This window comes from Melospiza georgiana, chromosome 16 (genome assembly GCF_028018845.1).
Source record: "Melospiza georgiana isolate bMelGeo1 chromosome 16, bMelGeo1.pri, whole genome shotgun sequence".
In the NCBI taxonomy this organism is placed as follows: domain Eukaryota; kingdom Metazoa; phylum Chordata; class Aves; order Passeriformes; family Passerellidae; genus Melospiza; species Melospiza georgiana.
The window spans coordinates 8,177,854-8,203,246 of NC_080445.1; the positions used below are offsets into that span (position 1 = coordinate 8,177,854).

The window sequence follows — 25,393 nt, forward strand, 5'->3', positions numbered from 1 at the left end:
AATTATCTATATGGGCTTTTTTCTTCCCCAATGCAGGAGAAACTAGCAGCACTTGAAGCAAGTATTGAGCAGCGTTTAAAATGGGCAGGAGGTGCTAATCCTGCACTGGCCCCAGTCTTGCAAGATTTTGATGCCACTATTGCTGAAAGAAGAAACCTTGTACTGAAAGAAAGTCAAAGAGCAAGTCAGGTACTATGGATAAGTACAGTACTCTTGATTCTGTGAGTGTATTCACTCTTCATTTCCTACTCGAGGTTTATGTAGAAGATGTTTTTCTGCTCTGCATCTAAAGAGCAAGCATAGATAATCAAATACTTCTGGGAATCCCACTTGAAAGCAACAGGAATAATCTTTGTGAGAATTGCTGCAGGGTTGGATGACCCTGGGATGATACTGCTACTGTAACAGAGCAGTTTCTGTCTGTTTAAAATCCTCACTTCAAAGCACATGAAAAAAACAGTGTTTGTCTAATAGGCAGTTGAAGTGAAATAATTTTTCTCACTGTGGCTTTGCTTTCCAGGTCACTTTCCTTTGCAGTAATATCATCCACTTTGAGAGTTTGCGCACCAGAACAGCAGAAGCCCTGAACCTGGATGCTGCCCTGTTTGACCTCCTCAAGCGCTGCCAGCAGATGTGCTCCTTCGCCTCCCAGTTCAACAGCTCCGTGTCCGAGCTGGAGCTGCGCCTGCTGCAGAGGGTGGTGAGCACAGGGCAGGGCCTGAAACCCCTCAGAGTCACTGCAGGGAGCTCTCAGCTCTGCCTTCATTCTCTGGGTTATGTACCTGCAGATGGAGTGTGGCTGCAGAGTTCATGCTGTCAGTTAAACACTTGGCAGTGCTGTCTACACAGCAAGTGCATTTTATCTCTGGGTACAGATAAAGAAATGTTTCTGTTATTTTTAGGGCACTGGTCTTGAACATCCTATTGGCAGCTCTGAATGGCTTCACTCAGCTCACAAGCAGTTGACCCAGGAAATATCTACACAGAGAACAGTACAAACAGAAAGAGAACAGCAAATAGAAACACTTTGTGAAACAATTCAGAATCTGGTGGATAGTATTAAAACTGTGCTCACGGGTCATAACAGACAGCTTGGAGATGTCAAACATCTACTGAAAGCTATGGCAAAGGTATGCCTGAAACATCTTTAAATTTATTCCTCAAACCTGTGTCAGTACAGTTTAAGAAAAATAACAGTTGTAGTTTGTGCTTTGTAAAGTATCTAGAAACAGTAAAATGTTTGTGTCTATGGCGTTCAAGACATAAAGTTCATGTTCAAGAATTCATAAAACTTTCTAGCATTAGCCTTAGCAGGGTTTGGTTGAACTGAACCTTTTCTCTCTCTTGGCAGTTGAAACATTGTGTTTATAAATCCTTTTGGTTCTAAATCTGTAAAAAATGTTATCATTTAAAAATTTATTTATTCATACATAACTACTGAACATTATAGTTATTTGTAAGCAGATGACAAACTGAAGGAGACTGAAAGGGCTTAGAAATCTCCGCTTTATTCTCTTAGCCAAAATATGGCATTTGACCTTTTTGCACATCTTGGTTACAGGATGAAGAAGCGGCTCTGGCAGATGGTGAAGATGTTCCCTATGAGAACAGTGTTAGGCAGTTCCTGGGTGAATATAAATCATGGCAAGATAATATTCAGACAGTTCTGTTTACATTAGTTCAGGTTATGGGTCAAGTCCGCAGTCAGGAACATGTTGAAATGCTGCAGGAGATAACTCCCACCTTGAAAGAACTTAAAACACAGAGCCAAAGGTAAGAGTTAACTTGTCTCAGGTGACAAAAGGCATTTTGCAGACCTGCTTTCATGTAGCAGGAACATATCATGGAGCACATGCTTGATGATTTTCTTAGAACTCAGAAATCTTCTTGCAAAATTTGAATTAATTGAATTTTTGGGTTTTCAGTAAGTCAAGTAGTTGCATGAGTATTTACCAACTGTGTTATGTTTCCCAGTGTCTACAATAATCTGGTGGGGTTTGCATCACCCTTAGTCACGGATACAGCAAATGAATGCTCCAGCCCAACTTCAGCTGCTACATATCAGCCAACCTTTGCTGCAGGTAATACTTGCACAAGTATGAACATGAAACCACCAGGACTTGATATTAGAGAGGGAATCATAGCTCTTACTGAACATTGAAATACAGACAATTTGCTTAATATAAATAAATTCTTAGCAGTGGAATAGAACTTGTTTATGAAACTAAAGAAATTAGAAAATTGAAAGATTGAAAACTGGTGCAGAATTTAAAATGCAAATTTAAAATGCATTTTTTCTGAAAAACTGATAGGTCTACTTGCTATGCATTTAATTGTGCTTTTTCTTGCTTCTATAAAATGCTATTATTTTGAAGACTTTAAGCACTTTTAAATTTTCTTTACAGCTGTACGTAGCAATACAGGGCAGAAAACTCAGCCAGAGGTGATGTCACAGAATGCAAGAAAGCTAATTCAGAAAAATCTTGCAACATCAGCAGATACTCCTCCAAACACAGTCCCAGGAACTGGCAAAAGTGTTGCTTGTAGTCCCAAAAAGACAGCCAGGGACCCTAAAACAGGAAAAGGTAAATACAAACCTTAAAAAAAACAACTAGGAAAAAACCAACAACCCTACCAGTGACAGCAACAAAAAAATACCTCTGTGAGTTTCTGTGCAGGAGTGTCAAGGTGCATTAACTTTGTTTTGTACCTGTAGCTGTGCAGGAGAGGAATTCCTACGCAGTTAGCGTGTGGAAGCGGGTCAAAGCCAAGTTAGAGGGCCGAGATGTGGATCCCAACAGGAGAATGTCTGTGGCTGAACAGGTGAGTTAAAAATAAAGTTTCAGTAGTGGTCCTTGCTTTAAATACATGCTAATTAGCAGGTGTGTGTGCTGAATTGTGCCTTCAGGGCTGAAATCCTGGTGTGAATGGGGATTCCTTTCGGGATGGGAGCTATTGCAGTGCAAATCAATGTTGCTGCAACTGCCTTGTATTGCTGCATTTTTTTTTTTTACTGTCATATGCTTTTTTTTTTTTTTTGTATGGGAGGTTTATGTGGAGCCATGAATCAGATAAAATTGTCTATTGTCTGTCACTAAGCTAACATTTATTCCACAGCTGCTGGTAGCCAGGGAGAACACGAGATCTGTACAGCTGCCCAAGGGACAGAACTTGTCTGTGTTCACTAACACAACACACAACTCCTGTCTCTGGGCAACGGAGTCAGGGGACACACAGAGTCAGTTGTCCACAGCTATTTGAGAATGGTATGGCTACTTCCAAGATAGGGGCTGTGAATGAGATGATAATGTGATTTTTTTTGCAGTATAGCTTCCTGTTTCTTATGTGGACTGCACAAAGTTATGTGTACAGTTACTTCAGGTTTTTTTCAGTGAAATATTTACAGGTGGCATTCGACAGTAAATTATAAGAATTCACTTAAACTCTTTTAAAATTCTAGCTTATTTTTAATTCCTTGTTTGACCTTTTTAATAGGTTGACTTTGTGATTAAGGAAGCAACTAATCTAGATAACTTGGCTCAGCTGTATGAAGGTTGGACTGCCTGGGTATGAGTAGGGAGACAGCAGCTCGGTCTGGTTCAGCGAGGTCAGACATCCACCAGAATCAACTCGGCCTCAGGCATCCGTAGCCGCACCACAGTCGGTGGTGATGCATACTGGGGCTTAATCTGAGGAAACCTAGGAAATCTCGGTGCACTGGGAAGTGAATCCTGCAGGATAGCTGCACTCAGGGATACGCTAAACACAATGGTCTGCAACCCCCACGGTCAAGGGTGAACGCTCACCGCTTGAGCAACACGGTTTGTCTTTCTGCTACGGAAGAACTGCAAACGTGTCTGGGGGTCAGCTGCAGAAAGAAATCAGGATGCTACAAATGGCAGAGTGATTTGGAACTCAATTCCACCTGACCCTGTGAACAATTCAGGAAACACCGAACCCTGTTCAAAGAAAAACAGAAAAATGGGGCCATGAAGAAATCACAGCAAGGGCAGATTTGAGGCGTTCAGATCCTCGTTCCTCTTGTTCTGTGGCAGCAGTGCTGGTTGAGTTGACCAGTTAGTACGGGAAAAGGCTACAAAACGTAAACTTCAGAAATGGACTGAAAGCAAAGAGCTGTACATCAGATACACGCTGCATTGGAAGAACTTCTGAGATAGAAGAAAAAGCCTTTGTTCTCTTCTCCCTTTCCTCTTTCCTTTTACTCCTCCCTCCCAGCCTCTCCTCGCATACACCCCTCTTGGCTTATTCTTGTAGGTTAGGCGTACTTCCAATATACTTTTTATTTCAATCCTTCTACTTCACAGTTTAGTCAAATTAACAACTTAAATTCTGTTTGGTAAACAATTTCTCCAAAAGCACTGAAAATATAGAACATCAACGATTACTTATGAGTTGGATGGTCAAATGCAAAATGTAATTTTGGTTATTTTAAAGTCATTTTTGTGATTCTATTATGTACAGTTTCTCAAAATTGTCACTGTGCATTTAAAAGTAATGATTCCTACAGGCATTTGATTTAATGTGCACTTCCCTCTGCTTGCAGTGTACACTTTTTTGTAATTCAAATTGTCCCTCCAATCTCATTCTACTGTGATTGCTGTAGTTTCTTTCGTACGACGTAGCTAATCCAATGTAATCTTTACCTTTTTAAAAACCAGGATAGAGTATCTAGTAGAGTTTTACATTGTTGATGACAGATAAACAATAAAGTGATGTTCTGGTGGAGGTAGAGTGATATGCTTTTTACTTCATTTTCCTAATCCTTTTAGTTCACACTTGTGAATTCTAGTGCTTCACTTCACAGGGGTATACATATAATCCAAGAAATGAAGGACTCTCAAATTTTTGTTCGACTAGATCTGTAAAGATTTCTGCAAAGTAGTTTTCCTTTGCCATATTTCTTCTATTGATGGCTATTCAGTAATGCATCCATAAGGAATCTTCCACCAAGGTTTTTTTTAATCAATTCTCAAAGTGTGATTATGGTCAGAAAAGTCTCTCTAAAAATGGCATCATCTTCCTTGGATCAAGGTCCTGCTTGTCTGCTGGTTGTCTGAAAGCCTTCTTGCTTTATTTTTTAAGCAGGACACATTTAGGAAAAGGCAACTTCCTTTTAGAGAAACAAACCTAACAGAATTCAGCTACAACTGCAGAATTGTAAAGGTGCTGATAGCTAAAGCAGAAATGCACTCTGGCATTCTGAACCCAGATAAATTCGTTGTAGCTCTGTATAAAAAGTTTCTCTTTTGTAAACTTGGTGAATTCATTATGGACAGTTGCTGAAAATTGTGGGAAGATCCTTAATGCCATTTTAGTCACTTTTCAGAGTAAAACCACACTTTCAATACAGCATTTTTCAGTCAAAATCCAAGTATTAAAAGATTTGAGCCAAGCCCACTACTGGCATAAAATTAATTTAATTGAAAGGGTTTGCAGCAGTTCATCTGAGTAGGAAGCTTGGCTGGTGATTTTTGGACAATGCCAGCAAACTTCTCTTCCTTTCAGTAATTGCACTATGCTGACTGCTCTGCCTCCGCAGTAGGTCTTAGAATTCACTTTCTTCTCTGTTGCCAACTTTTTGTGGACATGCACTTTGAAGTGTAACAGTTTTCAACAGTCACATGGCCTTCCTTGCACTCTGATTGCCTGATTACCTCTAGGGAAGTCGCAGGCTTTGCATCTACCAGTCCCCGTGCAAACGCATTCCACTGCCGCCGCTTCCTGACCCTGTGCCACGCTCGCCGCGGGAACGCTGCTGGAATGCTGCAGTGAAGAACATTCATGTGCACAACAGGACGCTTGGCACTGTTGGTCCTTTCCATTTTTCTCCAGTTCAACATGACCTTATGAACAATCTGTTGGAGAAGTGTAGTGACAGGAGTGTGTTGTAGCTGCTGTTTTGTTTCTTGGAAGCTGGGGGGAAGGGAGGGGTAATGCACTCACCTGTGGCTCATGTATTATACCTCTGCCATCCAGAAATGAAACACTTGTGTGGAGATGGGTTCTTACTGCGTAATTTAATAAAGTTTTAAAAAATAAAAAAGGATACGTGTTTCTAATTTCCTTCTGTGCAACACTGTGTGGGTTGTGAAAATTACAGGGAGGAATAAAAGTGCCTGATACAAACAAATAACAAACCAAACCCCAAATTAGAACAGGATTCTCTAGAGATTTAAATTTGCATAACTAATGCAAGGGAGACAGCTCAGATGTGCTGGAGCTAGTGGGACTGGCACTGTTCACATGTGTGCTGACACATTTTTCTTGGAAATGTTGACAGTATGGGAGGTTGGAACAGTCTTGATGAAACCTAAAATTCAGGTTCTGCTCACACACCCTGCATAGTAAATAAGACTGCATTAGTTACATTCTCTTAAAAAATGCTTCTTACAAAGACATAAGGGTCCTTCCTTTATTTTCAGTAGAACTGGTGTTTATTTTCTGTGCAGTGAGCCACACCTAGAATAATGCAATTCTAGAATCACCTCTCTAAATACAAACCAGCTGAAGCTATAGAAGTGAAACAATTCAACTAAGGGCAATTTTGTACCTGCAGCTTACCTGCAGTAAATATTAACCAAGGGACCATGCTATAAAGTGATTTCTCAAAGCCAAATTCCACATATGTTCAGCAGTTTTGTTACCCACTCACAATTCTATAGGCTCATGGTTGAGATGAAAATTTGAAAATGGAGTTGGTTGTTTGCCTCTCTTCCTTCTCCCCTTTTGGAAAGCCATGATGTGAGCATGGCTCTGCCAAATGGGTTGCTGGGGTGTGTTAAACTGGAATTATTAGTGGTGTCCTAGGTTATTTTGGTAGGACAATGGCACAGTCAATACAAATGGAAAAGGCAACAGATCTATACAGTTAACAGAAATTAGTTTTGTACTTTTTAGGGACTTCATGGTCTGGTTTTGCTTTGCAACAATTGGTTTTGCCCTCAAGGATTATCCTATTTAAATAGAATAATGTTTTGTCTAATTTTTCAAATGTCTGTAAAAGACTCAAGTCCCTCAAGCTGAAGCCCTGTTTTTCTAAGTGCTGTAGTCTTTAAGGTTAATTTACTTCAATTATTCATCGTTGTTCTGTGCCTGGTACATTAGCCATTCTGTTTTAGTGCACTCAAGTACTTCAAAGGTTTCTTTGCTTTCTTTTTTTCCTTTTTTCTTTTTTGTCAAGCTTTTTCTAAAATTAGCAGACACGCTTTATACGTTAAAGAATTTGACTAGGAAAAATAGTTCAGAGGACCTGCCATCTGTGTGTTTGTTAATGTGGTCCCAAATTATAAAATGCTTTTTTTCTTTAGTGAAGTTGCGAGCATACTGTTAACATTTTAGCTAAAGGATTTCACAGAAATTACAGATATTAGCGACAAACTACTGCTGTGTACATAAATACATACCTGATTAGAGCAATTCTGCCATTCATCAGGCTAATTTTTTATTAATAGCATAATAAATGTATATTAGGTATGCTGAAAGGGTGGAGGCTTGACATGTAAACTTTGTGTGCCTGTTCTAAGTGCACAGAGCAATTGCACTGCCCCTTTTAAAGGTGCTTTGAAGCCAGCTTGGGGATTTAATGTTCTGTGCATCTGCTAAGAGAGAATCTTGGTGCAGGAAGAATGGATCCCATTGCAGCATGGTCTGTGCCATGCATCCAGGCAAGCAAAACAGCTGGGTGTAGCTCAGGTAGGAGGTGCTGAGCTGCTGCTGATCCTGCACCATGGCTGAGATTCAACAATGGGATTTATGAATACTTCTACATTATGCACACATTTTTTAATGTGACCTGGTGCCTCTCCAGGCCGGGCTGCTCAGCGAGGGAGGGGTGGGCAGGTGGCAGGTGCCCTGTGCTGTGTGCCATGGCCTCTCTGGCATTGCTGGGCCTGAGGGTACCCAGACCTGTCCCTCTGCCCCTCTGAGGCACGGAGCAACACCTAATAGGAGGGAAAGGCACCTCCACGGGCCCCCTGGATGGAGAAAAGCTGCAATGCCACCTGGCTGGGGTGAAAGACTGGCTGGAGATGATGGCAGTGCCTGCTTTTCCATTGGTAAGTACTTGGGTTTTTTGTGGTGAGAATCACATAAATGGATGAAACCAGGAGCTGGCTGATGGTATCTCATAGCCAGAGCAGTGTTGTTGCAGGGCACTGCAAATACCTGCAGAAATTGTAATGCATGATAGAATCACACAATGGTGAGGGGTTGGAATGGATCTTAAACACCATCTGGTCCCAACACCCTTGCCATGGGCAGGGACATCTCCCAGCACTGAATCTCCCTGGGCAAACCTGTTCTCACCACCCTCAGTAAAGAATTCCCCCTAAGATCTAACCCAAATTTCTCCTCTTTCAGTTTGTACCCTTTACTCCTTGTTCTGTCACCACAGTTCCTGATGAAGCATCCCTCTCCTTGGAGGCCCCTTCAGACACTGGAAGGTTGCTATGAGGTCATGCCTCTGTATGGCTCCATGCTCTTTTAAAAGACTAATAAAATTATTGCTGCCATCATCACTTACTTATGAAATCATCTTTTGTGTGAGTTTGCTGTGGTAAAATTACAGATTTTGATAGTGAACTTCACAATTTATAAGTGTAAAATGTTACATGAAAATACTGTTAGCTTTCAGTGGCATGTGAACGAATTTGAAAGTTATTCAGTATGTCATCTGTTCTTTACATATGTTCTGGAATGAGTGAGAAGCACCCTGTGAAAGACCAAACCATTCAGGACAGACATGAGTTCGCTTTTACACTATCTTCCTTAGTCCTTCTCTTTTTTGGCTCCCTCAAGCTGGTGCCAGAGCAGTTTTGGTGCCCGAGATGTTTTCTTTGCTCTCATTATAGCCTTGCATTGCATCCTGGGCACGGTGATTACGCTCATTAACTCACGTGCCTGAAGCATTTAGAGAGCTGAGTCAGAAACAATATTTATATCCCAGCGCCTTTCTCCTGTATTTATTTCCATGCTGCCACAAGTTCTGAAGGAAATAAAACACCTTGCTGGGCTTTGATGTTACTAAGGGAATTGGCCCAGTGCTGGGCACTGTTGAGGCCGCACCTCAGGTGGTGTGACCAGGTCAGGGTCCCTCGGTTCAGAGCGGACACTGAGGGGCTGGAGCGAGCTCAGAGCTGGGGAAGGGGCTGGGGAAAGGGCTGGAGCAGCAGCTGAGGGAGCTGAGGGTGTTGTTCACTGGGGACACAGTTCAGAGCAGGGCACGGGGCTGGGGAAGGGGCTGGAGCAGCTGAGGGAGCCGAGGGTGTTCACTGGGACACAGGGAGCTCAGAGCAGGACACGGGGCTGGAGCAGCGGAGGGAGCGCTTTTCGGTGGGGGTGCCGCCCCTGCCCGGAGCCGAGCAGCGCTCCCCGCGCGGGCCCGGCGCCGCCTCAGCCGCACTGCGGCGCGCAGGGGGGCACGCGCACGCCCCGCGCGGTTCGAATCCCAGCAGCCAACCAGCGGCCGGCAGGGCTCAGGGACTGGCCAATCACAGCGCTCAGTAGGCCGGCGGAGGCTATAAAAGGCGGCTGCGCGGCCTGCGGAGGGAGGGCGTGGCCGGCGGTGCGGGAGCGGCGCAAGATGGCGGAGGGGGACAACAACAGCGTCTACCAGCTGGTGAGGGCGGGCGGGCTGGCGGCCGCTCGGGCCTGCTGGGGGCGGCGGCAGAGCCGGAGCCAGGCCCGCTCTGCCCTGCCTTGCCCGCAGTGGGGGCTAGCGGGGGCGCTGTGTGTGCCGCGGTTCGACGCTGGGGGCTCGGTGTGGGGTGGGCTCGGGGCCCGCGGCGAGTGCGGGCCCGGGGCGCGGGAGCGGCGGCTGCGCTGCTGCTCGCGGGCCGGAGCCCCCAGCAGCGCTCGGCGTTGCGTGATCTGCGGCGGTTACAGCCTGTGTCCGTCTGTCAGTCCGCGTCCGTGTGTGTCTGTTTGTGTGCGTGCTCCCTCCCGCTGCGGGACCGAGCGCCGCCGCGATCCCGGAGAGCGGCAGGCGTTGGGTGATTCAGCTTAACTAAACGTGCCAAGATATGCTGGAATAGTTAAATAAACACAAGGCTATATATATAGTGATGCCTCAGTTGGTAAGCGGCTGCCGTGGGAAATGGCAGTAAAAAGCTGTGCCGGGGCAGAGGCTGGAGGCGTTCGAGCGCTCGGTGCTGCACACCCAGCCTGGGCACAGGGAAAAGCTCCAGGAGCTCCGAGCTTGGGGGGAGGCTCCGGAATTTGTAGAAAATCCACGAGCTGTGTTGTGCTTGTTATTCTAGTGCCGTCGGAGTTCTCATTGGAATTAAGTGTAGCACATAGCTGGGAGTGAAACCTGTTCTGTTAGCTCTGCGCGGCCGACGTGCGAGTCTTCATGGCTTGTCACCTCTCACTGCTCGGGCAGCGGTCGGTTCTGCTCACGGTTTACCTGAGTTTTGTAATCTCTGAGATGCCATCTCGCACTGAGGGGACACTGTTAAGCTCTGTTAAATGTGGAACACCTCAGGTGAACTGCTTAGCAAGCTGGTGGCAGCACAGGTGGGGCCTCGTTGCTGGAGGAATGTAGGAATCACATAGGAACTGGAGTTGAAAGGTTGTCTTGGGCAGTTTGTGGGAGAACTTGCTGTCCAGATGTCATCAGTTGGGTTACTGTACTGTGGATTCTGAGTCTTTATCCATCTTCCTCATAATAAACTAGCATTGGACAGCAGCTAGAAAGCTTCAATTTAATGTGGTAGAGTTGTCTTGGAAAATACATTTATTTTTAAACAGTTCTCACATTACAGTTTTCCAGTCATTGACACTGAAAACTTGAGAGGCTTTAAAACTTGACATTTTGGGGGGGATGGGGTATGGTAAATGGGAGATTAGGGGAAAACACCTTGGCAAAATCTGGGAGGAGGTATTGTTTGGCCTATACGTGCTGCTAGGATCTTAACTATATAAAGGCATCACTGCTACAATGTCATAACTTAGTACAAAACTCACAGTATTATTACTAATTTAATTACTCAAAAAGATTTGTGTTAATTATTACACTGTTGTTTTTTTTTTTAGCAACTTCAGAGCGGGAATTAATTTGATAATCTGGTTAGTTAAAGGAATTTTCTTCTCTTTTTGTGTAGGCAGCTGAAACTGCAAGCTTGGAAGAGCAGTTGCAAGGATGGGGAGAAGTGATTCTGATGACAGATAAAGTTCTGCGCTGGGAGCGAGCCTGGTTTCCCCTGGCACTGATGAGTGTTGTTTCCTTCTCCTTCCTGTGAGTACCTGCAGGAGGGAGCTGCAGCATCATTGCATCTTCATGGCTCTGGCCAAGCCTATTAAGAAAATTAGTGAGGCACCTGGAGAAGTGTAATAGGAATGGTTTTACTCTAGATTCTTTTTCTTAAAACGTGTGAACTTTGTTGGAAATTAAAAACAAAAGTAGTGAAAGCAGGAAGTCACATGATTCATATCCTGCTCAGAATGGTTTCTGCAAAAGCTGTTTGCCAGCAGTAGTTGCTGGGGTTTTTCCTGTGCTCAGCTGAATGTTCCTCAGTGCTGCATTCATGTTCTGCCCTCGTTCTTTGTCCCCTGCTTCTTGGTCAGATCTCATGATCTCCCTTGGTTCCCCCCACAGCACCAGCAGTATCCTTACAGAAAGCTTGTTTCCACAGAGCACAATATCCTACTCTCCCTCTTTGCTGTGGGTTCAGGATAAGTTCAGGGTTTTTTTCCACAGCTAGGGTTTTTTAATAGTCTCTGTCATGTCTTTTGAGAAAGGAGAAAAGGGAAGACTGCAGGTAACTTCAATCAGCAGGGTGGAAAGATGTTGCCTGTCTGATTGGAGGTGCTGGAGGCACTTGGATGTGCTTTTATGTAACATGGTAGTAAAGATGACCTGACAGCCTTGCTCAGACAGCTGTTTGTGCCAGCTCTGTCTGTTCCTGCAGTAAGGAGAGAAATTACAAAAATAAATGTTCAGCCAGGTAAGGCAGGGATAATTGGTCTTTTGGCTAATATAATTTTTTTTCCTTTTAGGGGAGATGATTATGGAAATCAAATGGAAACTGAGAAGTAACTTTTAAAAGAAGTAATTGTGTGAAGTTGAGGATATTCTGTTATAAATTCTGTGATTATAGCAGGGAAGATCTTGTGCTGAGAAATACTTTATGGAAATGCAGACCTACTTGAGGTTCTGAACTCACCACAATGACCTTGAACACCCAGCACAGTGTCAGTGTGCAGATGTACAGAGCACATGGCCCTGCAGTAGCACTCTGCAGATGTACAGAACAGCCCCACCATGGACTGGGTCATTTCTTTGCTTTTACTGTTTCAGTTTTCAGCAAGTTCTGTGAAGTGCAGTTGGATAGCAGAGGGCCCAGCTGGTGTTATCAGACACTTGGGAGATCAGCTGCTTCTTATCCAGTTGCCCTTCTGCTGTGTTTGAGTGATGGCAGACTGAATATGGAGAATGCAGCACTGCTTTAAGTGGAGATTGATGGCCAGAACAGGTTTGGCTGGCTCTCCCAGGAGAGACAGAGCAAATGACAGCCTCTAGTGGATCTGAGTTCCGTGACTTGAGCAACAAAATTAGAGCTTTTACTCTGCCTGGTTATTTCATTTGTTCACTCATCATCATCATCCCTCAATCAGTGTTAAGTTCACTGTTGGTCAGTTTCTGAGAGAATAATAACAATGAAATTTTACTTCTACTGAACTTTGTACCTTATTTGCTTGTGGCATATTCTTATCTGGTCTATTAAGAGAAAATGGCGTTATTTGTAATTTTGTTTGAGGTTAGGCAAGAGAGAGCTATGATGTAGGAAGCTCTGAGCCAGTCTGAAGAAGTGACCAAGCATGTCTAGTATTGAGCAGTTGGAGCACTCAGAAATAATTTCTCTTCTTTCTGCAGGATGATCTACTATTTGGACCCTTCAGTTCTCTCAGGTGTCTCCTGTTTGGTCATGTTCCTCTGTTTGGCTGATTACCTGGTTCCTGCTCTTGCTCCTCGGATCTTTGGCTCTAATAAGTGGTGAGGAAAGCTTCAATTGGAAGTTTACTGAGTGTAATTATGATCTTTATCAAAATGGATATCTGATTTGTGGATATCAAATAGTTACTTTGTAGAGTCATTGTAGAGAGAAATCAGCAATCTCTATAATACATGAAGTGAAGACAGTAGCAACATGTTCTTCATTCTTTTTCTGGAAGAGAGCTACTACTACTTACTTATTTCTTCTGGAAAAATCAGATTGTTTTTTTTTTAAGAAGTAGGCACATTCTTTACTCTCCATTAAGCACGCTAGTTAGTTCTGCTAGACTAGTTTTTAGTAATAGATACTATATACTGAAAAGTGAAATTATGTGGAAGAGTACTGATTTCATGTTTGGAAAAAAGCAGTAGTAAATGTGATAAAAAAGAGAATAATGCAGAGAGAGTATGAATGTGATTGTGAGTGAAACAGATTTGAAAAAGGCAAGCCTTGTATAAAAGAAATAACTTGAAGAAGAACCTAATTTGAACAACATTTTGAGTTAAAGGTGAATTTTAGTGTATCTGCTTTGGGATAAATGTTCTTATGTAGATAAGCATTATTTGTGTGTCTCACAGTGGTATCAGATTAAGGTCAGGGAGTCAATTTAATTAACATTCAGCATGCAGGAAAATTACGTGGGCACTTCCTTGCAGTGCTCACTGAGGTTCAAGCTAAGCAAAGCAAGTGCCAGGATAAGCCCTGGGTACTTCTTTACTGCTGGAAAAATGCCATGGAGAATTCTTTAAAATTTAAAATTAAATCTTGAATTCTTATTCTGGCTTTTTCCCCCTCCCTTTAATAAAAGGACCACGGAGCAGCAGCAGAGGTTTCACGAGATTTGTGGCAATTTGGTGAAGTGTCGCCGCCGGATTGTTGGCTGGTGGAAGCGTCTCTTCACTCTGAAGGAAGAAAAGCCTAAAATGGTACTGAGTTCTAGGGGTTAATCCTTGTTTTCTTAAAATTTTGTGTGATTTAGCTTTGTCTGAAGTATTTTAGCAAGGCCTGAATGAACTGGTGTTCCAAACCAGCAGCTGGTGCTTCTGGCTGTGACTTGGTCACACATTTATACAGACCTGGAGTGGTAAGATACAAAACTTAAAAACTTGCACTTCTATGTATTTTATGAGCAAACCCTTGATAGTTAGGTAAAGGAAGACTGGATTTCTCTGGATAGGTAAATTTTTGAAAAAAAAAGCTGTTTCCAGTGTGCACAAACTCCAAAACCCTGGATCTTCAATAGTGTGTCAGCTGGTGCATGAGCTACTGAGCCCCTGTCCCAAACCTGGGCAAAAAAGAACATGCACTGTTCAGCTGATGGTCTGAAAAAAAGTGAGAATGGCCAATTACAGATCCTGTAATCTCAGATTTAACATGCCTGTGCATAGGTATCATGGGTGGAAGAGCCAGAGAGCTTCATGTTAGTTTGAAATGTTGAAGTTCTGCCAAATACTGAAGGGAAGGCAGAATCCCCAGCAGCTCTGTGGTAACTCTTCCCTTTTCACTTTTAGTACTTCATGACCATGGTCTTCACTCTTGCTGTGGTTGCCTGGATTGGACAGCAGGTTCACAATCTTTTTCTGACCTATCTTATTGGTAAGTGTGGGCATGCAAAACACAAGGAGCTCTCTTGTTAGCTGCCTGAAATGGATTGAGACTGGTAGAAGTAATTTTTGATTAAGTGTGGTGGGGTGTTTTTGTTTTTCTCTTTTCAAGCAATTAATGGGGCTTAAGAGAAGCAAAGAATTGCAGAGTGACAGAAGCTTGTTAAGGGAGTATTAATTGGCTTTTTTTTTTCCTCCTTCTCCTCTTTAGTAAGCTTCTTGTTGCTGTTTCCTGGACTAAACCAGCATGGGATCATCACAAAGTACATTGGAATGGCAAAAAGGGAGATCAACAAACTTCTCAAGCACAAGGAAAAGAAAAATGAATGAAGGCTTAAGTGCTGTTCACTCTAGTAGAAGGTTTTTTTTGGGAACAGTTTTGAGAATTAATGTATAATTAAGACAATAGAAGTTGTATTGCTCACTGACTTTTTTTTTTTTTTTTTTTAATTGGCTCCCTGATGAAGTGAAAAAGTCATTCCAGCAGCTGCTGTGGGTTTGTCTCTTCCTGTGCTGTGTAGGGCTCTGCAGCCTGGAGCTGATCCTGTCTGAGACATCCTCTTTGATGTATGGAGCTTGTTAAGTGTCTTCATCAAACACCCTGGGCATAAGCACCCCAACAGCAGAGCTGTAATGCCTTGATAGTGTTTCTGTGACTGTGTTAGATTTGCTGATCATTAATTGTGGCTGCAGCAAGTGTGAGAGGCAGTTCTGAAGGCTGATGCTTCTTGGAGACTTGTTACTACTGATCCTTGTGGCAGGAGGACAATTAGCAGAGTGAGAATGGTCATGGCTGAGGGTGCACATCCAAAATGGGGCAGAAGGTTCCATTGTCTCACTGAGCCTGTTTGGCTGTGTGTACCGGAGAATGTGTGGAGTAGGGGTCTGGAGTATATAAATTTGTACTTCAGTTATTAGCTGTAGTGTAAACTCATTGCACTGAGACTGTAGAAAATGAGTGAGGGTGTGTGTAACTTTAAAAGCTGATTGTTCTGGGAACTGCTGTTGTCATGGAGCCTTTGTAGCACGTTTGGTTTTATGAATGTTTGTCTGTATACAAAATCACTCTGAATATGCTGAGTTTGACTCTGTAAATAAGCCTGAATTGTTTGTGCTTTTCTATGATCTCTCCCTCCTTTTTTAAAACTGAACTGTTTTTCTTTAAAAAGCTAAAACCTGTGTTAATGTTTTAAAAGTTTACTGTTTTAAATGAACTCTCTTCAGTGTCTATTGTAACTGTTGAATAGGTAAATACAGACTAAAGAGAAACTACTTGAAGACTTGCTCCTTGTCCCTGTCCAGAGAAGGGTGTCAGTGCACTTTTCAGTGTAGCAGGGGGTCTGGGAAGGGTTGAGGGAGTGCTGAAGGGCACAGCCAGTCGGTGAGGAGACCCTGGCTGTGTGCAGGCGGGCGGTGACACGGCGCGGTGTCCCCAGCTGTGCGAGAGTGGAGAATGCGCCGGCACTGGCTTGGCTGCTGCCCGGCTGCTGGCACAGTGCAAGTGCCCTGTGCTCCTTCGGAGTGCGAGCGCACTACAGACACAGCCCATACATCGGCGGGGGCTGTGCTCACCGCAGCCCCGTGTCCCCGTTGTCGCGGTGTCCCCGTGTCCCTGCTCCGCTGTCCCAGCCCGTGGGCTCGCCTGCGCGCTCTGCCCGGAGGAGCGCAGCTTTTTGTCCCTCGCGCCCCGCCGTACGCGAGCGAAGCGTCCCCGTTGCCATGGCAGCCGGGCGGCGGCGTCGCTCCGGAAGTGCGGCGCGCGGTCTCAGCCAATGGGGAGGGCCAGGCTCGAGGGGCGAAGTCTCGCGATATTTCCGCCCGCCGCTGGCCCTCCCATCAGCCCGCGCGGCCCGGGCTCTTCCTTTTCCGCCATCGCGCTCTCGGTGAGTGGGGCCGGAGCCGCGGGCGCGCAGCATCCGCCCCGTCCCGCCGCCATCCGCGCCCCGCGCCCGCCCCGCCCGCGCCGCCGCGGGCAGCGGGCACCGCGCCACCCTCCTGGCCCGGTTTGAGCCGCCGGCACCGGCCCTGGCGCCGTCCGGAGCCGCCGGAACGCGGGGTGGGGGGCGGCTCCTCCCGCCGGTGGCCCCGCGCTCTTCAGCGATGCGCGGCGAGAAGCGGGAGCGGCGGCCGGGCCCGGGCCGGAGCTGTGGGGAGCGGGGCCGGGCCGGGCGCGGGGCAGCAGCGGAGCCGGTGCGCTGAGGGGCCGGGCGGAGCGCGGGCAGCGGGCGCGGTCGGGCCCCGGAGGAGGCGGCCCCGTTGCGCGGGCTGGCGGCTCTCGCCGCGGGCGGGAGTTGGCTGCGCGGGGCTGGTGTCCCGGTGGTGAAAGTCCCCGTGTGCCACAGGAGCTGCCCCGGTGTCCGGACAGGGACAGCTCGGGCAGCGGCCCGGCTCTGTCGGAGCGGTGGCCGTGCCAAGTCATCCCCGCCGGGCTGGGGCTGCTCCGAGGCTCCTCCTGCGAGCCTCTGAGAGCTGCTGCTGGGCTTCCTTTGCGAAGCGTTGTGTTTGTGCATCCTGCAGGGTTTTTGCACGTCAGTGAGCTGAGCAGCATCTGCTGATTTAATACCACGTAGGATGTAGTTAGTGCACAGGATCGGTACTGTGCAGTTGGGTGTTAATTGGGTTTTAAGGGCAAACTGATTTACCTGCGGAGCTGTCACACTGCTGACAGCTGTCTGGATGGTGCTTTTGAAATCCTGTGTGTGCTTTGATAGAGCCAAATTTAACCGTGTCAAGTTTCCTGACGTGTTATGGTAGTGGTGACTCTTATTGATCACAGTTGAGCGTGTGATCGCTTCTTTAGCTTGAGACTGCTTTTCGAGGTTTAATACAACTTTCTGTCAGTGTTGGGTGTTTTCGGTGTAACACCAGCCCTGACAGGGGCGCTGCTCGGCGTTTCCGTGCCGAGGAGCCGGTGCAGTGACTGCTGCCGTCCCCGCAGGCACCATGGTGCGGATGAACGTGCTGGCCGATGCTCTCAAAAGCATCAACAACGCAGAGAAGCGCGGCAAGCGCCAGGTGCTCATCCGGCCGTGCTCCAAGGTGATCGTCCGCTTCCTCACCGTCATGATGAAGCACGGTGAGTGCCGGCCCTGCTTCCCCGCGTGTCCGTGGGTGCTGCTGGGGTAAAAGATGGAAATGGAGGTGCTTGAAGTAGCTTCGTGTAACACAGTTAAATAGATGTGTTATTGTAGCTAAGCGTTGTGTGTGTCTCTTGTCTGCTGGTCTCCTGCAGGTTACATTGGTGAATTCGAGATAATTGATGATCACAGAGCTGGGAAGATTGTTGTCAACCTCACAGGCAGACTCAACAAGGTAGGATTTGTCTTCCTGAATTCAGTTCTCTAAAGAAGTGTTTAAATAAGACTTTTTAAAAATTTTATGTTTGCTCTATTTCTAAAAGAATTTGTTGTAAAGGAGGTGGTATTTGTTGAATCCATGTAAAGAAGAGCAGCATGGATGTTATCAGTTAAAAGGGTGGTTAATTTGGGATGTTATCAGTTAAAAGGGTGGTTAATTTGTCTGGATTCACAGTGGTGTGGGTCACTAATTACATTTCTCTTAAACTCTGTGTAAGATACGCTCTCAGGGAAGTCTGCTTGCAAGTGCTGTGTACTTCTCTCTGTTCAAAGGCTTTCTGGCCATGTGGTGCTTTCTCAGTTTATTTGATATTTAAGCTGTCTGGAAGACTTGTCTTAGAGATAGGGGCTGAGTTGGTTTCCAGTTGATGTTTGATGGCTGCAGTTGTGAAGACAAACCTTTCTCCTGCTGCCAGCTGGGCTTTGCTTGCAGTGAGGAGAAGTTGAATGTTACATTAATTGGTGCCTGTGAGGTTCCTGGGGCATGTGAGGCATTTGTGTGTGTTTTGGAAGTTCTTAAATGCTTATGTCTCAAACTACTGAGCTGTGTGGTTCTGTGTGACTTGCTGTGCATCCTTGTTTACAGCTGAGCTCTTCCAGTCAGAGTTGGCTCTTCAGTAAAGAAATAAAAAAATATTTCTTGGTCAGAATATGTTGGGGCTGTCCTCATGATGAAGATGCCATGTGAAAATTGCAGAGTGTATAAGGCAGATAATGCTGACACCCCCAAATTACTGCAGTAGTTACAGTAATTACAGTAGACACAGTGCTATGTGTCTGTAATAAAAGTGAAGTGGGTCAGGTTTGAGGGTAGTGTTCCTTGAACTCTTCCAGGATGATAGGGATCTTCCAGGCTCATGGATATAATGTTTCTCCCAATCACAGCAGTAAGGGAACAATTGCTTAGTTCAGAGAAGTGCATAGTGCAGGAAGGTGTGCTTCTGGTTTGGGGTTGGATAGTTGTTAAAATGATTGGAGCCAGTGAGGTAACTGGTCGTGGTGCTGGTGGTCTTGGTCAGTGATACAATTACCTTGAAAATTCCAGTAGCATGGAAATTCCTTCCTGGTTAAAATCCACGTGGGTTTTTTTGCTAACTTTGTATAATGGTTAGGGGTGGAATATCCCTGAGCAATCCCAGGAATGTTGCTGATGTTACAACGTGCTTTAGTGCTTGCCCCAGGTGTGGGCATTATGTGAGTGGTGTGGCTTCAGCAGCAGTTTAGGCTGTGCAGGTGAGGAGGAGGAGTGAGGCTGAGGCAGGAATGGGAGTGGAATTGCTGGGTGTGAGGTCCTGGTGTAACAGAGTGTGTGTGACAGCACTTGGTGAGGCCCTGCAGGCAGGGAGCTGGGATCACACATCTGTAAATCCATGAAGTTCTTCAGTTTATAATGGAATCCTCTTTTACTTACAGTGTGGTGTAATCAGTCCCAGATTTGATGTGCAGCTGAAGGATTTGGAAAAGTGGCAGAACAACCTGCTGCCTTCCCGTCAGTTTGGGTGAGTATGAGGAAGAGTCAGATGTGTGTTGTGTGTGAAAATGTTACACTGACAAACTGCCTGGGTTACACTCACCTGGCAGCTTTTCCTCTGATAGCCTGGAGTTAAATTCCAGTGTCAAAATCCATCCTCCATATAAATGCCCTTTTAAAGCAGTTTTACAGGGGCACTGCTAAGCAAGGATATGTTTGTTTGGCTTTGGTAAATCCTTGTTTGACCATTTCACAGTTTAATGGAAAGCAGGACTTCTCTCATGTTTATTTTGGTTTTGTGAATGGCTGTTTTTAAGTGGGGAAGGAGTTATGTAAGTTACCAGGTCAGTGAAAGTAAATTGTACTACTTGAATTCACACATCCTGTGTGAAAGTTAATCAGATATGAAGTGATGAGGAACTTGGAGTCTCTGTTAAACAAACCTCCACAACACAGGAAATCTTACTATTACACAATGTACCTTTCCTTCACAAAGTGTGTGGAATTGAGAGCTGTAATTCCCAGTGCACCAGGATGGCAGAGCTGGAGGAGTCTCCAGGGCCTCAGCCAGTCTGTCCCATCAAAGGAAGGATTGATTAAAACAGTTCTGTGCTGCTTCTGTTCTTAAAGGTTCCAGCAGTAACTCCTGCTTCAGCTGGCCCTGTGTAGCTACTCTGTCATTGGGAGCTTTAAGAGCATTTACAGTGATGGGACAGGAGGTTCTGGGGCTGTGGGTGAGTGTGTTGGTACTGCAGATGTTGGCTTTAGCAGTGGCAGCTGCTGCAGGTGCAGATCCTGCCCTGCACCAGGCAGAGATCCCAGCTGAGGAGCTCTGGCACTGTGGCACCTGTGCCTGCAGCAGCATCTGTGGGGATAGAAGTGAAGTTGGGCTAGAAACCTGTCCAGCAGCTGGACAGGGAGTGCCCAGTGGGAATGTGCAGGGAAAGAGGCAATAGCTGGAGAGCAGAAGTCTGTTCCTGCCCTGTGTGTGCTGCAGGGCCGTGCTCCTGAGAGGAGCTGCTGTGCACTGTTGGTAGTCAGGCTCACTGTGCTGGGCCTGTTACAGGAACAGGCCCTGCTGTTTGTGACAGAGATGGAGGTGGTGCTCTCAGCTCTGCAGCAGCCTGGAGCAGGGAGATAACCTGAACATTTGCTCTCTCTTGGCAGGTATATTGTCCTGACAACCTCAGCTGGCATCATGGACCATGAGGAGGCGAGACGAAAACACACAGGAGGCAAAATCCTGGGATTCTTTTTCTAAAACTTGTAAAAAAAGAGGATACTAATAAATTGTTCAAATGGACTCTGGTGTTTCCAGTGGGTATTTCAATGACTTCAAACACTGCCTGTGACAGTGCTTGTAACAGCTCTTCAGTAGTGCTGGAGGTCCAGCTTCACTTCAAATGATGTTTGGGTACCACACCATCCCTGGTCACAGTTCTGTTTCTGTTAATGATATAATGTACTTGTGAAAGTTACCACTGGAGTGGCATTTGGGGGTCACTGTACAGGAGAGCCTCAGCAGGGGAGCTCTAATGCTCATCCCAGCTGTCCTGCTTGGGCTCACCTCCCAGGTGTTCAGTACATGTGTCTGCAGTTAGTTACCTGTGTGTGATTCTAGAGTTTCACCGTTTGCCTCAATAATAGAAGATTGATAATAATAGAAGATTGATAATAATAGAAATAACCTTGCCAGAAGCTATTTCCTGTTTATGGTTAGAAAAGTTGTGGGATGTGGGATTCTGGAATAATTAAAATGGTTGGAGTTTTGATTTCAGATCACTAACTTGTTCCACATCATATGGTGAAAGGAGTAACTGAGGTTGGGAGGTGAATCATTCTTTTCCTTCAAATTTCTCCTTTGAAAGTGTTTTGAAACCCCAGAATTTTGGGTAGAGTAGTTGCTCTGCAGCTGCTTTGTATGTTGGCACACAGAAACAACTGTTTGGGATTTCTTTACATTTTCAGAGTGAGGAAATAAGGTGGTCTGAACCTATAGTATTGAATGAGTTGGTGTTTTCTTCAGGCACATGACAGCACAGTGTCCTTGATGCAGAGAAATCAGGTGTGTTGCAAGGCAGTACCTGGAGCAGCACAACTTGGTAGAGGATGGGCAGCAAGCTGGGCTGGTGGCATTGTCCAACAGCAGCTGGACCTGCCCTGCCGTGGTTTAGAGTCAGTCTTACCAGGAGGGAGCCTTTGGAGATGCAGCAAGTGTTTCATCACACTCTAAACCAGCTGCTGAAATTTGTGATTCTGATACAAACAGGTGGAACCCAAGTTTTCCTGGTTGGTGATACATCTCCATGCCCTCCATGTACAGTTGCTTGGGCTGGAAGTGTCCTGCCTTGAAGGTGATACTTCATCACAGACCTTGCCATGGAAGGGGCTCTTCAGGCACTGGGTCTGAGCTCAATAACTCTGTAGCCTCTCTTGGGTCAGTCTGTTACTCTTGATGGAGGAAAGGACAAGGTGTTACTGTTAAGCAGGTTTTCACTCTGGGCAGACACTGCAGTGTCACTGATGTGGTTGGTGCTCCCCAAGGAACATGAGAGCTCTGAGAGTGCTCACAGGGGGTGTGGTGGCAGCAGCACCCTGACCTGGGCCTGGCTGAGAAGAGCAGGGGCACAGGATGAAACTGGTCTAGCTGCTGGGTCACAGCTCTGATGGACTGGAGACAAAACATTCAAATGGCATCACTGGTTCTCAGTTTGGCTGGAAACAAATCTGCTCAGCTGCAGGTCTGGACACTGAATTAGAGTAGTTACAAAGTCGAGGCTGTTTCAAACTGTTTGTTGTCAAATGGAGCTATTTAGTGACAGGTGGGTTTTTCCTATCCTTAATGCGTTTCATTCTGCAGTACCAGGCACTGACAGCTCAGATTTTGTTCTTGCTCAGAGTAACCCTGAATATTGTATCAAGATTCACTATTCTTTTTATAAAATCTTGATTTTTCTCAAGTCTAGAATAGAACACGTTTCTCATACCTAGTAGAAGAAGGCCAATGACAGTTTCAAAGCTTCCTTTGGATGAATTAACTATGGCAAGTTTCCTGCTAGTTTGACATCTGTTTTAAATCAGTTTTACACAGGACATACATGGCAGTTTTCCTGACCTAGCTTAGCTGTGTGTCCTTTACTCCCACAGAGACTCCTGAGGTAACAATTTCTGGTGTTCTCCGTTGACAGATCAATTGGGAATGAACTGTAAATTTATTCCAGCAGCCAGGCCAGTGACTTTTATAGACTTATTAAATGGAAATTAGAGCTGTGATGTAACAGGAATGACTTGGAGGAAAGGAAGCAGCAGCAGAAGCACCTTTTCCACAGCATATCTACAGAAGTGACTGCATCCAGGCTTACCACACGTGGAAGCTGATGTGGCTGATTGGGGTTCATGAGATGATCTCTGAGCTTGACCCTCACTGGTGAGAGCTTTGCTGCTGGCTGAGAGCCATGAACTCTGGAAGGTGGCCTTGGGAGCTGACAGGAGAGATCATGACAACACAACAGCTTTGAATGGGTTTGCAGGAATTCTTACTCCCAGATACGTTTAAAATCTGAAAGTGGTGTAATTTTTTAAACCTCGGTGATGTTTAGTGGGCTAAGGGCATTTATATGCCTTGGGCAAGCAGTCTGGAGGTAAAAGCATTTTGGGTAAGAATAGGATTGCTAGAGATGGGAGGGAAAATGGCACAAAGCTGAAGGTGAGTGTGGATTGCAACAGGTGATCGGGGCAGGTGAGAGTTCAGAGAAGGGGTTTGGTACCTGTGGGCAGAGGGAACATCAGGATGGAGGAGCTGAGGGACAGAGCAGCTGTCAGGGCAGGGTGGGAATCCCTGAGGAATTCCTGAGTTACCAGCTTTGCCCTGGGGCTGTCCTGGGTCCCCTGTGGTCTAACACTGAAGGTGATGGTGTCACCTCTGTGCCCTGCACACCCATCTGAGCCCTCTATCCATGCCTGGAGCAGCCCAGAGCTCACCCTGAGCCCGTGCTGGAGCTGCCCTGCCTGCAGCCCCATCCTGCTGTCCCCTGCTCACAGCCACGTGTCAGCATCACAGTCCAGCCCCAGGGGCACAATGGATCAGAACTGAATTTGGATGTGAAAATGAGTAAATTGGATGCAGCTGGGGGAGGGTTGGTGATGCCCCTGTGAGGTACAGCCCATTCTCACCTAGCAGTCAGATCAGTATTTTGGGGTGCCCCTGCTCCTCATGCCGTGGCTAAAGAAGAGGATGAAGGATGCTCAAACTGTTTGGGTGCTGCGGATCCCAACAGCGATTTACTGGTGCCTGAGGAGGTGTCAGCAGAGGGCAGCAGCCGGCCTCAGTCACTGGAGATGGAGAGGAGGATCCTGCTTCCTGTGCCCCGGTCCACAGTGAGAGTTTTCTCTGTCCTTGATGCTTTGAGCCTACTTTAAGGTAATATTGGAGGTGAGAATAAGTGTGGATCTGCAAAATACTGCAGCAGGCTCAGGAGCCTGGTGTGTGACTGGAAATGCACCTTTTCCTCCTCATCCTTTTGTCTAATGTTATTTAGCTAATTTAGATTTAAGTCAAAGCTATGTCTTAACTGCCTATTAATGTAAGTATCCTGCTCTCAGTAAATATCTGGGTGGATTTAACCACAGTTTGGTCTGGGGAACTGTTCTAGTGAAGTTGGAGGGTGCAGAGGCTGGTGGCCTCCATTCTTGTTCGTGCCTCTGATGTTTTCTCTGCTCAGGTGCTGCTCTTGTGTCATTAATGCAGTAATGGGCTGTGATTATCCTCATCCTCAGGACAGCCCATCTGATCAGGCATGTGATGGAGTTGGGACACTGATGCTGTTGGTACATTTGTGCTGGGGCAGGATTCAAGTTCCTAGTCTGGTTTTATTTATATTTTATCGAGGCTTTTATCTGCTGGTGCTGCACTGAATCATTGTGTGTGCATTCCTGTGGCATTGTCTGCTTTTGGACAAGGTGCTCTAGCAGGGTATGTGACCCCCCTCCCTCCCCTTTCAGACTGCTTTTTTAACAGATTGGGGATAACTCAGTGTGAGGGCCATGGAAATAGAGAGCATTCCTGCCACTCTGTAATCCATTGCTATTTCCTCTTGGACTTTTATAATTTATGACTAGGCGTTGATTTTTTTCATATTTAATTAACTTGATTTATTGTTCTCACTCTGTGAACAAACCATGCTACACATTCTCCAGAAACTCTTTCTCCAGGAGCTTGCAATCCCCTGCCTGCCATCTCTAGATGTCTCTCTTGCCTTAATGTAAGAAAATATGAAAAAGACAAAAGTACCAAAATACTTGGTATGGGATCCTGGATAGAAATGTGTATGTGCAGCACTCCTCCATCTTCAGCTCCTCATTAGATCAGAGTGGGATTGGCCCCTTCATTTGTGGGAAGAAACATGGCACAGCCATTCCTGTTGTGTTCCCCTGATGCAAGTTAACTCTGCTTTCAGCTGGACCAGGCTGTAAGCAGGAAGAGGCAATGATTATACCTGGGAGTGGGGCAAGAGTAGGTGATGGATGAGGTTAGAGAGAAGCTGCAGCCACCTCTGGGCACTGTCTGACACTCATTAGATCCATGGATGGAGCTCAGTTTGTGTTTGGTTCACTGTTCTGTTTGTGCCAGTTTAAAAAGCAAAGTCCAGGAACATCAATGACAACTTTAGGTTTTTGGTATTTTTGGTTTTTGGTAACTTTAGGCCTTTAACCATAAGAATGAAAATAAGGGGAGAAATTAAAGGTTATTTTTTCCTTTTCTCCCTACCCCTCTGCAATGCACATGGGTGCTTGTCTCCTCACTTGCAGTAACATGCCCAGGTGTATTCTTGCACAACAGGATCCTCAGCACATGATCCCTGTGTCTGTGTGAGCAGGAAATCAGCTCTGGCCCCCCTTCAGTTCCCGGGGTTCCTTCCTTAGGGCAGCAGCATTAGCCCCTCAGTTATC

General features: G+C 45.7%; 3 protein-coding genes across 3 annotated transcripts in view; all 3 read left to right on the forward strand.

The window, feature by feature from the left end:
- SMG1 (SMG1 nonsense mediated mRNA decay associated PI3K related kinase) overlaps window positions 1-6,052 on the forward strand; it is a 60,956-nt gene extending 54,904 nt beyond the window's left edge. The window contains exons 56-63 of the mRNA XM_058035161.1: window positions 37-189; window positions 521-700; window positions 903-1,130; window positions 1,562-1,773; window positions 1,975-2,081; window positions 2,406-2,585; window positions 2,717-2,823; window positions 3,496-6,052. Coding sequence (XP_057891144.1) covers window positions 37-189; window positions 521-700; window positions 903-1,130; window positions 1,562-1,773; window positions 1,975-2,081; window positions 2,406-2,585; window positions 2,717-2,823; window positions 3,496-3,573 — 1,245 coding nt within the window. The 3' untranslated portion in view covers window positions 3,574-6,052. The remainder of the gene's footprint in view (window positions 1-36; window positions 190-520; window positions 701-902; window positions 1,131-1,561; window positions 1,774-1,974; window positions 2,082-2,405; window positions 2,586-2,716; window positions 2,824-3,495) is intronic.
- A 3,506-nt stretch (window positions 6,053-9,558) lies between these two features.
- Window positions 9,559-15,889, forward strand: ARL6IP1 (ADP ribosylation factor like GTPase 6 interacting protein 1). The gene is made up of 6 exons (XM_058035899.1): window positions 9,559-9,637; window positions 11,121-11,254; window positions 12,893-13,012; window positions 13,822-13,939; window positions 14,525-14,609; window positions 14,829-15,889. The coding sequence occupies exons 1-6, from the start codon at window positions 9,602-9,604 to the stop codon at window positions 14,945-14,947; spliced, it is 612 nt and encodes a 203-aa protein (XP_057891882.1). The 5' UTR covers window positions 9,559-9,601; the 3' UTR covers window positions 14,948-15,889.
- Window positions 15,890-16,443: 554 nt separating this feature from the next.
- Window positions 16,444-20,747, forward strand: RPS15A (ribosomal protein S15a). The gene is made up of 5 exons (XM_058035617.1): window positions 16,444-16,500; window positions 17,556-17,693; window positions 17,850-17,929; window positions 19,387-19,472; window positions 20,612-20,747. The coding sequence occupies exons 2-5, from the start codon at window positions 17,561-17,563 to the stop codon at window positions 20,703-20,705; spliced, it is 393 nt and encodes a 130-aa protein (XP_057891600.1). The 5' UTR covers window positions 16,444-16,500; window positions 17,556-17,560; the 3' UTR covers window positions 20,706-20,747.
- The last annotated feature ends 4,646 nt before the right edge of the window (window positions 20,748-25,393 follow it).

Coding starts and splice junctions, on each gene's coding strand:
- ARL6IP1 (XM_058035899.1), top strand. CDS start 9,602: ATGGCGGAGGGGGACAACAACAGCGTCTACCAGCTG. Junction 9,638..11,120: donor ACAACAGCGTCTACCAGCTG/GTGAGGGCGGGC, acceptor CTTTTTGTGTAG/GCAGCTGAAACTGCAAGCTT. Junction 13,940..14,524: donor AGGAAGAAAAGCCTAAAATG/GTACTGAGTTCT, acceptor TTTCACTTTTAG/TACTTCATGACCATGGTCTT.
- RPS15A (XM_058035617.1), top strand. CDS start 17,561: ATGGTGCGGATGAACGTGCTGGCCGATGCTCTCAAAAGCATCAACAAC. Junction 17,930..19,386: donor TCACAGGCAGACTCAACAAG/GTAGGATTTGTC, acceptor TTTTACTTACAG/TGTGGTGTAATCAGTCCCAG. Junction 19,473..20,611: donor CTGCCTTCCCGTCAGTTTGG/GTGAGTATGAGG, acceptor CTCTCTTGGCAG/GTATATTGTCCTGACAACCT.